General features: G+C 56.0%; 1 protein-coding gene across 1 annotated transcript; it reads right to left on the reverse strand.

The window, feature by feature from the left end:
• Nucleotides 1-846: 846 nt before the first annotated feature.
• WRNIP1 (WRN helicase interacting protein 1) lies at nucleotides 847-15,560 on the reverse strand. Its single transcript, XM_030881552.3, has 7 exons — nucleotides 14,636-15,560; nucleotides 12,614-12,805; nucleotides 11,926-12,167; nucleotides 5,921-6,150; nucleotides 3,263-3,418; nucleotides 2,099-2,178; nucleotides 847-1,552 (listed from the first exon to the last, which is right to left on the reverse strand). Exons 1-7 carry the CDS (start codon nucleotides 15,377-15,379, stop codon nucleotides 1,277-1,279), a joined length of 1,920 nt encoding a protein of 639 aa, XP_030737412.2. The 5' UTR covers nucleotides 15,380-15,560; the 3' UTR covers nucleotides 847-1,276.
• Nucleotides 15,561-16,769: the final 1,209 nt, after the last annotated feature.

The following is a 16,769-nucleotide window of genomic DNA, read 5'->3' on the forward strand; positions in this document are numbered from 1 at the left end:
TGTTGTGTGTGTGTTGTGTGTGTGTGTGTGTTGTGTGTGTGTGTGTGTGTGCGATGTGTGTGTTGTGTGTGTGTTGTGTGTGTGTGATGTGTGTGTGTGGTGTGTGTTGTGTTGTGTGTGGTGTGTGTTGTGTGTGTTGTGTGTGATGTGTTTGTGCGATGTGTGTTTGTGTGTGTGTGTGTTTGTGTGTGTGTTGTGTGTGATGTGTGTGTGTGTGTTGTGTGTGATGTGTGTGATTGTGTGTGTGTGTGATGTGTGTGTTGTGTGTGTGTGTGATGTGTGTGTGTGTGTGTGTGTTGTGTGTGATGTGTGTGTGTGTGTGGTGTGTGTGTGTGTGTGTGATGTGTGTGTTGTGTGTGTGTGTGATGTGTGTGTTGTGTGTGTGTGTGATGTATGGTGTGTGTGTGTGTGTGATGTGTGTGTGGGGTGTGTGTGTGTGTGGTGTGTGTGTGTGTGTGATGTGTGTGTTGTGTGTGTGTGTGATGTGTGTGTGGTGTGTGTGTGTGATGTATGGTGTGTGTGTGTGTGTGTGTGTGTGTGCGCGTGCGGGGGCATATTTAGCTTTAGCAAACACTGAGGCAAAACCGGATATATCATTTAGAAACACGGGGCTTCAAGAGTCTGGAGAAGTGGGGAGGCCCGGGCCGGGAGGCTGCTGATTCTTTCAGAAGCCATTTACAATCCTTCAAAATGGTTAAAAGTTAATTTTCGAAAGATACACGGACTTCCAAACTTTCCAACGTCACCTATGAAAATGTTTCTTTCACGGCGTTTACCTACCAAACTGTGATGGTGACAGAAGCTGGTACCTTGGATCCCAGGTGGAAAAACAGGCAAAAACTGAAGTACTTTGAAATAGTTTTATTGGCTCATAAGACCTTTGCATATAAAAAAAATACCCAAAACACTATGCAGTATTAAATCACAATTACATTCTTTGCCAATTGAAACTACCCAGAATATACATTTTTTAAAAGAAAAAAACCCTACAGAACTGAATTCTGAAATGACATTATGACTTAAATACTATGACAAAATAGATAATCCCTCCTAACGTTAATTAATTGCACAAAGCTGCCAGACCGTTTCATGAGCATAATGTCGCACAGGGTGCAAACGAACACAATTTCGACGCCACACGTTCGGCTGAAGGAAGCTTCCCCCCCTCCAGGAACGCTTACACCTCTGGCACGGAAGGTCAGGTCGGCCTGTTGTAACGCCCGCCAGGCCACCCACCGGCGATCCAGGGCCTCCCCTCCCTGGCCCAGCCTCCGAGTCAGCACCGCCGCTGCTTAAAGAAATCCACGCCCCTCAGTTCCTCGGGCAGGTAGTCCTGGTCTGCGGGCTCGCTGTACACGGGGGTGTACTTGTAGCCCTGGCCGTAGCCTAGATCCTTCATGAGCCTGGTGGGCGCGTTGCGCAGGTGCAGGGGGACGGGGGGCAGGGGCCCCTGGTGGCTCCGCAGGCAGGCCTTGACGTTGTTGTAGGCGCTGTACACCTCGATCGACTTCGGGGCTCGGGCCAAATAGACGACGCACTGGGCCAGGAGCACCTGGGCGAGAGGGCACCACTGTCACAGGGGCGCCGCCCCTGGTTAGTTCTGAGAAGACCCCCGCCCCATCCCCGCCCCCAGGCTTTTACTCCCCCGCTTTGCCCACAGTCTGGATCACCTAGGACAGAAAGAAGACATTCCTGCTTGAGGCGAGAGGCTGAACCAGACCACTGGTTTTCTTTTTTTTTTTTTAAACTGAAGGAACATTTTATCACATGAAATTTTTCTTGAAACCCGAATATACAGAGCTAAGCAGAAGCGGCCCTGTTTGTGGGTGAACCTGCGGAGGTTTCCTGTTTGGCCCCTCTGACACTTCTGTCCCCAGGAAACCCCGGGCACCTCCTCGGCACTCAGGACTCCCCCAGTTTGAACACATGACCCTGCTGACACCCGAGGTCCCCTCTCTAGAGTCTTAAGCTTCTAAGATGCGAGTGAGAAAGCCAAGCAGCTTCTTCAGCGTCCCAGGCACCCACGGTGAGGGACCACGAAGGGACACAGCGTGAGAGCAAGGGACCGATCTGCAAAGAACGGAGCGGGTTCCCTTACCTCGCACTCGGGCATGCCTATAAAGTGACAGCCTTGGTAGGCGGCGACTGCTTGTGTTAATGCAGACGGGTCGGCCAGACCTGCCACACACACAGAGACAAAGGCACGTGTAAGTCGTAACGCACACCCCCATCCTGACCCATCACTGCCTGCAGACTTTGACCAAAAGAATCCACTCAGCAAAATCTGATCTCACTAGCATACTGGAGACATTTACTGAGTGGGTACTGTGCAGAGTCAAGAATTGTCTCCTCATGGATAAAAACTCTACAGCTAGTAGGAAAAACAGGAGACTACGTACAACCCACATAAGGAGCCGAGGCCGTGAAGACAGCCACAAGGACGGACACATTAAAAGCAGAACATTTACTAAACCAAAGCAAGGTAGAGCTTTCTGGTCGTTTTCTTTAAATAGTGTCCAGAATCTTCCATCTCTTTCTCAGGAGCTGTCTGATGGAACCAGAACACCTGACTGCAAAGCAAATTTAAAATGTTTCTTTTATTTCAACACAGGCACCTCAGAGAGACTGTGGGTTTGGTTCCAGACCACTGCAATAAAGTGAATACCGCAATAAAGCAAGTCGCATGAAATTTTTGGTTTCCCAGTGCACATAAAGGTTACGTTTACATGCTACCGTCACCAACGGCATTATGTCTAAAAATACTTTATTGCTAAAAAAATGCTAACCATCATCTGAAGCTTCAGTGAGCCAATCTTTCTGCAGTAGCGGCATCAAAGATGACTTGTCACACATCTCCATAACAAAAATATAACGGAGGTGAAGAAGTGTGAAATACCACGAGAATTACCGAAGTGTGACAGAGACGCCACGGGAGCAGCTGCTGTGGGAAAAAGGGTGCTGCCAGACCCACCTGACGCAGGGATGCCACAAACCTTCACTTCGTAAAAAACGCACTATCTGTGACACGCAGCAAAGTGCAGATGAAACGAGGGGGCCTGTCCTCCTGCGTGGTCCACACCGCAGAGGAAGCAGAAAACGGTGACTCTGGGAGACAAACACCCCGAGCACACCCCCCGCCCCCCGGGAATAAGCGGCTGTGCTCACACTGACTCTCCCCCTCCCCACCTGCCCCACACGGAGCCAAGGGATGCCCAGGCCGAAAGGCAGCAGCACCGCTGGGCCCGGGCCCCCCGTCACTCACCCACGTCCTCGCTGGCAAATCTCACGAGCCGCCGGGCCACGTACAGCGGGTCCTCGCCCCCCTCCAGCATGCGCCCCAGCCAGTAGAGGGAGGCGCTCGGGTCCGAGCCCCGCATGGACTTGTGCAGCGCGGAAATGCAGTTGTAGTGCTCCTCTCCTGGACACCAGAGAGCACCGCTCAGCCGTGGCGGGACGTGGGGTCCGCGCCCACACGCCATCCGAGCCACGCGCTGCTCTCACTCGGCTGACTTCAAGGAAGCCTGAACTAGCGCGGGGCCCAGGAAGGCCTGAGGAGAGCGAGGTGGGACAGCCGCGCTCAAGCTGCCCGGTGACCGGTGTGGGACGCTGAGCCTGGATGTGGGCGCGAGGCCCGGCAGTGCGGGCCCGGCCCACCGCAAGACACGGAGCACGCAGGACAGCTCTCCTCCGCCCGCTTCGCCGACTGTGAGCGAGGAGGCGGCCCCGATTCTCCCCCGCTGCAGAGGTCCTCGGGTCTCACACTTCTACTAGGTCCACGATGAAGGTAACACGGTCGAGGCCACGGGCTCTGGAGCCAGGCGGCCTGGGTTTAAATGCCAAGCGCACCGGCCACGTGACCGTGGGCAAGTCTGACCCCGTCTGTGTCTTGGTCCCTCACCTGCAGAATGGGTGCAACACCAGCTAGCTCACGGGGCTGTATTCGTAACGGCCGCCAGGCACAGGGCAAGCGCTGTAGGCACGTGTGTGAGTTGGACGTTCTACGCTAGCTTCTTTCTGCTTTTACCATACACCACTTCATAGCCTAGAATTCCACACTATCTGTGTAGAACCTCAACCTCAACGCAGGGCAGAGAGCCTGTTCTCATTTGGAAATCTCTTCACTCTGACACAGAAATATCGGAGCTAGCTACCAAATCCCATATATGCTAGATGACATGAAAAGAAATAAGTAAAATCCTGGGGGTGGCGGTCTTTGTCTCAGCAGAGTTACAAAAAAGGCCAAGAGTACCAGCGAGCAGGTTCCAGGGCGAGGCCGCTATCATCCGTATTTATGGAACAAAGCCCGTGAGAGGATGATTCTCTAGGTTCTGAAGTGTATTTGTGTCTGCCGACCCACTGTGGGTGGGGATGTGACAGCGGGGGCGGCACGAAGGGGAAGGCTTCTAGAATGTGCAGGTTCTCAAGGCCTGGCCCAGGCGGGCAGCAGAGAGCTGTGCAGAACGGGGGTCCCCGTTGTGCGTGGCTCCCCCTGATGGAACATGACCCCGAGAAACAGGAACCCCCGGCTGGGATGTGTCTGACAGCGCGCGTGCGTGTGTGCGTGCACGTGCGTAGGTATGTGCTGCAGGGGTGAGGCTGGTGACCGTGGGGCGGGCTGGCGTGCAGGCAGCGCCGACACGGGGGAAGGTCCTGTCCTCAGGATCTGTCAGACTTGGATTTGAGGATGAGTTTTAGCACTTGCTTTGTGAACTCAGGCTTTGCCATCTGTAAACTGGGGTAACATTAATAGTTACCTAACTGCCTAAGGTTTTGAAAACTAAAAGACAAACTTCCACGTTAGCTACCGTTACATTAGATGGCAGCTCTCTGGTTTTTAGCTGACAGTCTGATGACACATGAGAGCAGTTCCACAGGGTCCCGTCAGAATGAAGTATCACCTTAGTACAGCCACAGAGGAGGAAGACCAGAGCCTCCAGAAACAACGGGAGCCCAGCACGCGGGTGCGTCTCCACCTCTGGAAACTACACTTCAGTCACGTCGCCAATCCTTGCGCCTGGCCAGAGCGAAGCCATGCTCCACACCCGGAACGGTTTCCCGTCCAGATTTTCTGAGCAGTCATACCACTTCGGGGCACAAAGTGCTGGGGGCTGAGATGCCTGGGCTGCATCGGGACGGAGACGGGAGCGGCCATGACAGGCCTCCAGCACGTCCCGAGTGCCTCCAGTCGGCCGAGGCGCTTCCCAGAGGCCACATGGCCCGCTTGGTGGCCTCATCAGGAGGCCATGCCCGGAACCAGTCATCGCCAAGCTTCCCCCATGCCCCGCCCCGGACAGCTGAAGGAGCTTCCATCACCAAGAAGCATCTGGAAGCACTGCAGACACGGCACGCAGTGACAGCTCGAGCCATCAGCTTCCTCTCAAAGGTGTAGAAGGCTACTCCGGTTCCTGCCGTGTGACCGCCGAGAATCACACAGACCCAGGTCTACCCTACAGCCTCGCCTGCAGGAGACTCTCTTCAGCACCCGCGTCTTTTATAAAAAGACACAAACGGGCTGTGCTTACGACATTTAATATTGCCAGGTCAGGAATTTAAAAAGAGCCGGGATCATATTTGGTACCTGTAAATACGGTTCTATGAAAACAGATAAATACACACGTCAACTTTAATTTTTTAAAAAGCTATTATGAAATGAAAGCACCAAGTTCTATGTAAACTTAATTTTGCGTGAAGACTCTAAGAATTAAAGATTCTAACTCATTTAGCTAACTCTAACTGAACTGAGCTTCTGAAATTAGAGGCGCACCCAACTTCCCGCAGTTTCATCCCCGCTCTCAGGGCCGCCCTGCTGTGCACCCGAGGAACCGGGAAGCAGGTTTGCGACACGGGGCTCTGGGCGGGAGGTGCCTCTATGACCAACACGGAGCTGCCCGGGGCCCGCACAGCTCGGGCGGTCACTCACCTGCTCGGTCGTACAGGATGTGAGAGCGCTGGAGGCCTTCCTTCACGTCGCTCTCGGTGACCAGCACGCGGCTGGGAGGGTAGCTCTGCCCGCTCTTCTTCCCGAACGCCTTCCTGGCGCTCAGCCTGGCCAGCACCGCCAGCTGCAGCCCGTTCAGTCCGGCCCGCGCGTCCCCGTCGCTCAGGCGGGCCAGTGTGTCCACTGCCTTGTCCTCTATGAACACGGAGGGCCTGCAACACCACCGAGAGCGCGTCACACGTGGGGGACACGCTCACCCCACAGCACTCTGTGACCTTTTGTCCCTGCAAGGCCACTAACGAGGCACCCGAGGTTCAAGCCTCTGCCCTGGATCCCAAACCACTGTGTTAAAGCAGGTCCACGGTGTCACACGGGTTGGCATCAAGACTGAGAACTGCCTCGCCCTGGAGTCGCGAGGTGATTTCACTGGACGCTCTGCCCTCTGCATCCGTGGGTTCCGCATCCACGGATTCAACAGCCTTGGATGGAAAACGTCAGGGGGAGATTCCAGATGGTTCCAAAAGGCACAGCTTGAATCTGCTGCATACCAACAACTATTTACAACAGTCTACGTGTCACTTACATTGCGTGAGGTATCACAAGTCCTCTAGAGATGATCTGAAGTATATGGATGTGCTCAGGCCCTATGCAAACACTACGCCATCTTGCGGAAGGGACCTGAGCATCCGCCACCCTCGGATTTTGGTATCTGCTGGGGCAGGGGCCCTGGAACCGTTCCCCCGCAGATACTGAGTGACAACTACATAGGCCTACACGTGTTCCTTATTTTACAAACGACCCACCAGGTCCCCAGCCCCTCTGGGCACAGCAGGACCCAGAAGCAGGGCTCTGGGATTTAGGCCTGGGGCATATGCTGCCACGGGGGTACTAAGCACACGCGGACCTTCGTAAAGGAGGTCTAACCACGACTCCTTTTCGACTCTAACTGAACTACTTTTCCTATTCCCAGTCTAGTCACACAAGATGTGTGACACATCTAGTTACCTAGAGGGGTCTTACTCTTCCCGGCTAGGTGTCAGCTGCGCGTGCGCAAAGCAAAAAGTAACCGTTCAAAGTGACGGCTCACCCGTGTCGCCGGCAACCTTCATCAGCTGCTTGAAAAACAGCTCCTAGGCAGCCGCTGGGCTGGGCCAAGGCGGGGAGTGGGAGGTGGCCACAAGAGGGGCCCAGCTTGTCTACGAGGTCCATGCAGAGTTCCTGACCACACACCCACCCCCCTCGCTCTGGTGAACAGCCTGAACGACCCCGGTCTGCACCTCACTCCCTGACGACCCCGAGCCCCTGCCCCCTCACCAAAGCCAAGCCTTCTGGGGAACGCCTCCCACCCCAGGGGTTAGCTGCGCTGTGAGTGACTCTCCCAGGACCCCTCACAGCTGCCTGGGCCCCAGAGCCGTGCGAACCGCCTGCAGGGCCCCCTCTTCCCTTCCTCATCTGACACTCACCACACACACCAAGGCCACCTCACTGGCTCTTTGTAAAGCTGACGGCCCGCTCCTGAAGCAGATTTTTTTTTTTTTTTTTTTTTGCAGTACGCGGGCCTCTCACTGTTGTGTCCTCTCCCGTTGCGGAGCACAGGCTCCGGACGCGCAGGCTCAGCGGCCACGGCTCACGGGCCCAGCCGCTCCACGGCATGTGGGATCTTCCCGGACCGGGGCACGAACCCACATCCCCTGCATCGGCAGGCGGACTCTCAACCACTGCACCACCAGGGAAGGCCTGAAGCAGATTTTTGATGATTTGGAAAAAACTAGACAACCCACACTAAAGAGAATGTGTTGCACAGGCCCACACCAGAGGGGGTGTGGCAGCCCAGGTATGCCTGAGAGGGAGGGCAGTCGGGGCTCGGTGACGGCACATCATCTGTGTGTGTGTATACATGTGTGCATGTGTGTATACATGTGTGCGTGTATATATGTGTGTACCTGTATACACGTATGTGTACGTGTGTGTATATGCATCTGGGTGTGTTTGGGGGGGGCAGGGAGACCCAAACGGCCTGAACATCTCATTTCAGAACTAATAAAAGGCTTCCTAGCAACAAAGAGCCCGCAGGGCCATCTGTAGGAGGAAAGGGATCGAGCCGCAGCCCTGAGCGAGCGTCACCTGGAGCCGGGCCATTTGGTGGTGACATGCCGTCTCTCCACCCCCGCCACCGCCGGGCCGCGAGGACGGAAATCATGTTTCATTCTTTATGAATGTGCACTCCACATCTGCACAACGAACGGACTAACTTCAATCTTCCCACAATCTCAGAGTGAAACATGTATTTTTAAACATGGTGACACATGGAAAGTACAAAAAAACCAAAGCCATAAAAACCCCTTATCCGTACCACCTAGAGAATGACAGCTACCAGGTCATTTGCTGGATCTGCTCTATGGGCCGTCCACCCACGTCTCTGTCAACCTCGCTGGACCTGGGTGGTGTGACCTGCAGCTCCGGACACACCGGGTGGCAGAGAGAGCCTTCTGAACACCTTGTGAATTTCTATCCTATAAATATCCAGTCTCGTTTTTAAAACAAAATTGGGGCCATACCATATAGCGCTTACAATCTTACTAAAAAAATTATTATTTTGAAATACAAGCAAGCTACTCAGAACTCTGAATATTACTTGTTTACCAAATGGGATTATAAAAAATGTAAACACCAGCAACAAAGGGGTGAAGTCCCCTGTTGCTCTGCCACCTTCAGGTCAGGGCTCTGGTGCACGCACCTCCCGCCTGTGTGACTGTCCACCGGATGCACCGAGAGGCATGAAGTGCTTTGGGGCAGAGAACAGGCAGACGGGTGGCCTCACACCCCGGCCCTCCCGCTGCTCCCGCGTTTCTACACCTCCGCACGGGCCTCGCTAACTATGAGAGAAGCCGACTAGCAGACTGTGAGCTAGCCTTTAAAAACGGGGACGAGTTTTACGTGGGTGGAAAAGGAAATCCTTCCTTCGCTGTTTAGACTCTTAACCAAAGTCCACACTGTTCCACTGTCACCCTGTCCATCAGGTCTGGAGTCAGGGGACGGGAGGGCACCCCCCCCCCCGGCCACCAGTGCGCCACAGCCCCTCTTCCATGTGAGCCACACCCCAATTTCAGCCCCGCCCAAAATGAGTCTTTGTAAACACAAATGAATCTGTCAGCACCTGGGCTCCACTAACCAAGGTGCCACTTGGGACAGTCACGCGCCGAGTCTCTGATGGGAACCGGCTGCCAAGAAAGCCGCACAGGACGGCCAGAGGTCCCTACCGCCGCCAGTCCATCCCAACCCCTGCCGACTCCAGACGGCCAGAGGTCCCTGCCGCCACCAGTCCGTCCCAACCCCCGCCGACTCCAGCCAGCTTCTGAAGAGGAATAAATGCGCCAGAACACCTTGAGATCTCAGGAGAGGGAACGGAGGAGGGTCACGCGAGAACAGAGGCAGGGACGCGTGCACCGCCTTTGGCAAAACCCCTCAACAAACAGCCACTACTGCACAGATCACGGGGACCGTGCTCCGGCTCGAGAGTTTAAGGCTATTGTAAAACGGAAGCGTACACTTCTACAATGTTTTTCATTTGGAAGTAACTTTCCAAAGTCATAAAAGAATTAAAGGAGGCACAATCTACCTTGGGTAGATTGCCTGAAATTGCACAGCATCCCACAGAGAAATAAGCAGTAGACCATAAACTATATCGTTATAATGTGATTCAAAAAACGGTGCCATAATAAGGGAAAAAATGGTTTAAGTGCACTGGGAAAGATCACATTCCAAAGTAATGAGACCCAGAGAGGAAGGAAGTGACAGCCTTGTCCTCTAGCTGGAGAGCAGCATGGGGTCTGAGCCGGAACCTGAGCGCGAGCGGCAAGGCCAGCGCCATCCTTCCCCCTTTCCTTCCAAGGCCTGCATCTTCGTGCACCTTGTTTTCCTGCAACCTGGAGGATTCTACAGCTGGATGTCTAAGCTGCAGGAGGAGTGAATGAAGTAAGTGAAAAGACGCCTGTTATTTCATGCAGAAGCACATACGTGGCTCAGTTACCCGCTCCCTGAATGACAAAACAATGCTCTGTGACTCTCTAAGGAAAAGGAACACTCCACGGTCAGGGTGACAAGAGCGACGTGTGTCACGTTACAGAGAACTTTCCTAAAATCCAGGTGTGTGGATCTCAGCACAGATCTACTGACTCCACAGCCTCCAGGGCCTGACCCCGGGCACATGCCTTTTCAAACTATATCCCTGGTAAGCGTGATGTGCAGATCTGGTCAAAAGACACAACTGCTAAATTACACATGGAAGCCTTTGGTTCCTAATCCTTTACAAATTAATACAGTCTGCCTGGACACGAAGAAGCACAGAGAAAGGTTAGAATGTTAATACTCACCAGTAGCACTTTCACTCAGTACCAAGGAGGTACTAAGTAACTCCTTGAACTTCAGGTTCCTTCTTCCAACTGGGTTAGAAGCACGCTTTCAAAATCCAGCTCCATCATTCAAGCTGTGTAATCTGGGGCACATGACTCGGCCTTTTTGCGTCTCAGCCTCCTGAGCCAATGACCTATGATGTCTCCCAACTTAACTTCTTGTCAGAACTGCTAACGAGTAGACCCCTGATGGTCTGCACCCTGCCTGCTGCTCTGGTCCTCGTTTCACTTAAACTACGGCATGGCCGTGATGGGGAGGGGATAACCTGACAGTCATCCCGTGAATAAAATAAATAAATGACCCTAGATACACACAAACATGGCACAGAAAGTTGCAGACACATAACGACAGCCAGTACATGCACAAAAAACACACACAAAAGTCAGGATTGTTTCCCTCTCAATTTCCCTTTATCACTCGGTTCCGCGAGTCTGCAGTGGACGTGCTGCTTGGAGGAAAGCTGGACTGGACGCACAGAGCGGGCAGCAGCCCTGCAGACCCCGGCGCACGCCCCGCACGCAGAGGCCCCTCCTGGAGCTCCCACCGTGGGTGGCGGTCCCGCCTCGGCTCTACCCTAAAGCCACGCAACCTGAGTGCTGATGGGGTCCTCGGCCACATCCAGGGCTCTCACGAGGCACCACATAGCTCCTCCGGCATCCAAGACAGGAGCGAGCGGCGGAGGCCGGACACACGGGGAGGGGCAGCTGAAACCCACGCCCCGAGCCTGAAATTCGGTCTTGTGCTTTAATCGTCACAGAGGAGCAGCCCCAGAGCAGTGGAGGTGAGGGTGCAGGCGCCAGCCCCAGGCAGATGGGCCTCGCCCCCCAGCGCTATGGCTGCTGACGCGGGACCCCGGGGCGGCTGAGGAATGCGCCCTAATACAAAGAAGGTAAAACCTCTGCCCCAGGTAACCCAGCCAGTCATCCACGATACACACCCCGTGCGTCGCACAGCTCTCACGATACAGAAGGAGATCACCAGGAGAAAAGGGGCAGCCTTTAAGGCATCATTTTCAGCTAAAATTTCTTTACTTTCACGGAACTGAGTTTGACTTCTAGAGTGCTCAAACGTCATCCTAAAAAGACTTAAGGAGTTTTATGGTAATATTTATACTAATTCTTAGTGTCTTAAAAAGAAAAAAAACTGCAAGAACAGGAAATTGGGATCTGAGCATAAACTTCAAAAGATTCATAAGGTAAGTCTATCCTGTAAAGAAAATAATCAATAAGGCTTCTCGTGGTCAGTCTTCCAAGCCTTAAAAAAGAAGTGTGCTAGGAAAAGACCCAAATCTGTCAGCACAAAAGCAAACACCCAAGAACTAAAGCAAGAGGCTAAACAGTTAAAGCTGGAAGAACTACAGATGAGCCCGCAATGGGCTCTAATGCGCATGTGAAAAGCCAGGAGCCCTTTGCAGAGACAAAGCCACACCTGTCTGCCTGTCTGTAACCCAGCACTTCCCTCCTCCATTCCCTTCTCTCCTAGGAGGACATTTCTCCACCCCGCCCCTCCAGCCCCAGCCGGGGATTCTCCGGGAGGTGTCACCCCAGGGCCCTGCCAGAGCCGGAGTCACTTACTCAGAGCCGCTGTTGCTGCCGTGGCCCAGAGGGTCGGCAGGGCGGCTGGAGTCCAGGAGGTGGATCCCCAGGGAGTTGATCGCCCGCATCAAGACAGTCACCACAGCCTCCACCGGAAGCTTCTCGAGAACGATAACCCGGCAGCGGCTCAGAAGAGCAGCGTTGACCTGGAAGGAGGGGTTCTCCGTGGTCGCCCCAATCAGCGTGATGGTTCCACACTCCACGTGAGGAAGGAACGTGTCCTGATCGTGGAGGAAAACAAAAGAAATTGACCCCCGTCGACACCCTGCAGGATCCTGGGTAAGTCGGCTGTTCCTTCCTTTTCCTAATTCTGCGCTCAGGATTAGGTTAGGAACTTAGACTCACCGTGAGTCCTGACGTTTAAACACTTACGAAAATTGGAAGCTTGACCCAAAGTGGTGTTTCTGATATGTATAGCTCATAAGTATACCAACAATTTCATTTATCAGATAGAGGAAGCATTTTCTGGTCACCAAAAAAAAAAAAAAAAAACGCTAAGAAAAAGTGAAGGGACACAGGCAAAGGAGAAGGGCTGAGGGTCTAGGCTTCTGCGGACGGAGAATTATCATCACCCCCAGCCCCGAGCATTTATGCAGTGACCTCACGGGCTTTACACTCAAGTCAGCATTCACAAGGACCACAAGAAAGTAAAAAGAAGTGAACATACCTGCTGGGACTTATTGAACCGATGAATCTCGTCAATAAAAAGGATGGTTTTCCTCTTGAAAAAGCGCTTCTCGTTCTGAGCTTGTTTGATGACGTCGCGCACGTCGGTTGTCTTGGCGCTGGTCGCCGACAACGTCACGAACCTCACGCTGTGTTTCTTGCTGTTGTTAGCTATGATGTGGGCCAGCGTGGTCTGCGACAGAGGGCAGAGCGTGGAAGCTGGTGAGATGGAGGGACGCGCACCTAGGCTGCCGCGGCAGCGTTCACCCGCGGCCTGAACGCTGAGGCGCGCTCGGCAGCAGATACGCTCGGAAACAGCGCAGCGCGCTTCCAAGTGGAAAAGAATGTTACAAAGAAAACAGGAAAGCAGCTGAAAGTTCGCCGATCCTGATCTCCTCTCCTTGGTGTCTAACCCCATTTGATGGCTTCCTGGGGACGCTAAGATCTCTGGAACCCCCGGAAGGAGCGGCCACCTTGAGGCGGCAGAGCCTGGCGACAGCCGTGACCTCTCCCAGCCAAGGACACAGCATCACGGACGGCTGAGGCGCAGACCCACGGGGCTGGCGGGGCCACATCCGAAAGCTCCGCAGGGCAGCTCAGAAGAGGAGAGCCAGCCCTTGAACTGAGAGCCCAGTGATGACCCCCGGCGCTCAGGGCGACCCCCGCCCCGTGGGACTGTCCACTGAGGACAGAGACGGAACAGCAGCACCGCGACCCTGTCAGCGCTTCCCGGGAAGCGACGCCCGGCGCCTGGCATTTAGTGGGTGCTTGATAAACACACACACGCTGTTATTAACTTTATTATTACTGTCAGCAGTGAAGTATAGCAGTTAAGGACGGAGGTAAAGAAAAACGGAAGACCGTGTCACGAGGAGCAAATGTGCTCCTGAACGAGTGGGAAGGGGGCGTTCTGTTTTCTGAAGTCGCACAGCACCATCATGCACTGCGGCTGCTCCTCTGCAAGCCCGGCCACAGGCCACATCTGCCTCGCTGTGACCGGCGACCAACCACTACTCTGAACGGTTCGGCCCACTGGCTCTCCTGCCAGGCATGCGCTCTGAGCGCCCCTCCGCAGGGGCGTTTTTCTTGCCATCTGCCTCTACGCCCGCCACCTGATTAGCTGTTCTGACCGTCTTAAGAGCTCTAGGGAATCACTAAGAATGCTACCGCGTGCTGCCATGCTTCCTGGGTCAACTCCGATTGTTCCTGGCTTCAGAAGCTCCAGTGCAAACAAGAAGGCACACCACGAGCAGGACGCACTCTAGGAACTGGAATAAACGGAGATGCGATTAAGCTGTGGGAGACGAAGCTGGAAAGAACAACTGGAGGAAATCCGTAAGAGCCCTTGTGCGCTGAGGGCTCTGGGCCCGCTCACAGCTCTGAGCCCCTTCGTGCCTCGTCCTGGGCTTTGCTTTTCGCTCCCTCGTGCTCCTCTCCTCCCTTTCCCTGAAGACAGGAAAGTATGTATTTCAGCACCTCCTCGCTTTCTCTTTTTTCCGTCTAGCTCCTGTCTCCTTAGGGCTCCTTCCCAGTCTCCCCAGCGCTTTTCCAGTGACGTGTTCTCTAGACCCCAACATCCTAAGTGCCCTCCTCTGGGCTTGTGCCCGCCCCTAAGAAAACACTGGCCACCAAGATGCACCGATGTTGCTTCTTTAAAGGATAAGCCATCCTAAGGACAGTTATGGAAACGGCGGATGAAGGCGGCTCGCAGGGGCAAGGAGTTCTTCTGTCAGTCCTGTTAAGCGAGCACAGTCTCAAGTTTTAACGAACACCCGTCTGCTGAAAAAAACAACGGCTACAAGGAGCCGGAAGCAGCACAACAGAAATTCTACAATTCCCGGCTGCTGGCTGCACACCTGACTCCACCCGCCCCCGGAACAGGATGGACCACGGCTCTGGGCGGCCCGCCACGGGAGTCCCCCGATTCCCGCGCACCCCCCGCATTCAGACACCTTCACTCTGTTAACGCCCGGAGAACGCGCCTGCGGCCCGGGGGCGCTGCGGGGCGGGCGGACGCGCTCACCTTGCCGCAGCCCGGCGGCCCCCACAGGATGAGCGAGGGCACCTCGTTGGCCTCGAGCAGCGAGCGCAGCAGCGTCTCGGGCCCCACGGCGCGGCCCTGCCCCACGAAGTCCTGCAGCGCGTCGGGCCGCATCGTGTCGGCCAGCGGCTTCCCCTGCAGCAGCTGCCGCACTTCCTCGGCCGCGGGGACCCGGGCGTGCGGGCGGCCCCCCGGGGCCTCGAAGGTGGCGGCGGCGTCCGCGTCCGCGTCCCAGCGGCCCGCGTCGTCCTCGCCATCTGCGTCGCCCGCCGCCTCCTCCTCCTCCGGCGCCTCCGCCTCGTCCCAGCTCCGCGGGGACGCGCTGCCCGCCGCCGCCGCCGGCCGCTGCCCCGCGCCCTTCCCGCCGGGGCTGCCGGGCCGCGCCACCGGGAAGTCGGGGATGAGCCGCGCGCCGCTGGGCGTGGGCGGCGCGTCGTAGCTCTCTCGGCTCTCGGTCTCGCCGCCGTCGTCCGGCTCCTCGGCCTCGCCCTCGCTGCTCTCGGCCGCCGTCGGCGTGGCCGGCTGCTTGAGCGCGGAGCTCTCGGACGGCCGGCGCCGCTTGGCGCGGGGCGGCGCGGGCTCCGCGTGGCCCGCCGGGTGCAGCAGCAGGCAGCGGTCTAGGTGCGAGTTGATGTGCGCGGCGGGCATGGTCTGCTGGCACACGGGACACTGCACCCGGTGCAGCTGCGCCAGGAACGGATCGTCCTCGGGCCCGCTCACCTCCATGGCGGTCGCCGCGCTAGGCCCCGCGCCGCGCGACCCTCGCTCGGGGAGGCGGCAGGACGCGAGCGGGCCGGCGGAGGGCGCCGCTCATGCCTCACGTCCGGGCTGCCCGCGTCGGCCCGCCCTCGGCCGGCAGCCCCGGAGCCTCGCGCGGCGCGCCGGGAAGCAGAGTCCGCGGCCCCTCGCCCGGCAGCCGCTGGCCACGGCCCGCGCGGCCTGACGGGAAACGTAGTCCGCGGCCGCTCGCAACGGTTCGCGCGGCCTGTCGGGAAATGTAGTCCACGGAGGTTCGCTTGGCCGCCGGGGGCAACGGCTCGCGCGGCCTTTCGGGAAGTGTAGTCCGTGGACGTTCTCCCGGTGGCAGTGCGTTCCCTTCCGGCCGGCCTCGCGAGAGGCCAGCGGGTTGCGCGTGCGCAGGCCTATCCTCCGTGGACGGGGCGCCGGCGGAGCCGTGGAAACGCGCCGCGGCTGCGCGAGGGGAGTGGCTTTCCGCACGTGGCGGAGGTCAGGGGGCGAAGGGCAGGGGGCGGAGAAATGGGAGAGACGCGGGACGCGCCGGCGGGGAGCAGGGGTGTACGGAGCAAAGGGAACACGAAGGTCCTCCGGGTGGGCGTGTTCGCCTGGGCGGCGGCGGCTGCGGCCGCCAGAGACAAGGAAAGGGAACCATCCGCCCCAGATTGTTGGCCTTTTACCCGGAACGCGCGCTCGCACACGTGGTGTCTCACGGCCGTTTTGTAGTTAAATGTTAGAAATGGCCGGGCATCTCGAGGCGGCGTCAGGCTCCGCCGCGCGCGCCGCCCCCGGGCCGAGCGACGTCGGGTTGAGTCCCGCGAGGGGTCTGGCCTGGGGCGACGGGATGACCGTCTCTGACACGCGTTCCTGCTTTTCTCTAAACTTCTCCTTCAGAAATGTGACACAAACCTGCATTTTTGGTATTTAAAAGAAGAAAATAGAAGGGGAATGAAAACAGACAGTTTTAGAAAAGAAGGGACTTTCCTAAAAGTTGACAAAACTGGGATGTTTATTTAATCTGCACAAGAACATCTCCTTGGAACTTACCCAAACGCAGACCCCTAAGGGTTAAATGAGCCTCTTCACATGAGATGATTTTACGAAAAGGAATGCCTCACAAAGAACTAGAATTAGGTAAAAGATAGTATGAAAGGAAAGGGCAAAGGAAGTGTTTTTTTTTCAGTTGATACTGGTTGTGAAGCATGTGTCCCAACCTGCTGGCAAGTGTTGAGAGGACTGAAATCTGACTTTCTGATAGTTTTTCCAACTACGTATGTTAGGCTCAAAAGTAGTATTAGTAGGGGCTTCCCTGGTGGCGCAGTGGTTGAGAGTCCGCCTGCCGATGCAGGGCACGCGGGTTCGTGCCCCGGTCCGGGAGGAT

The sequence above is a fragment of the Globicephala melas genome, chromosome 11 (genome assembly GCF_963455315.2).
Source record: "Globicephala melas chromosome 11, mGloMel1.2, whole genome shotgun sequence".
NCBI lineage: Eukaryota > Metazoa > Chordata > Mammalia > Artiodactyla > Delphinidae > Globicephala > Globicephala melas.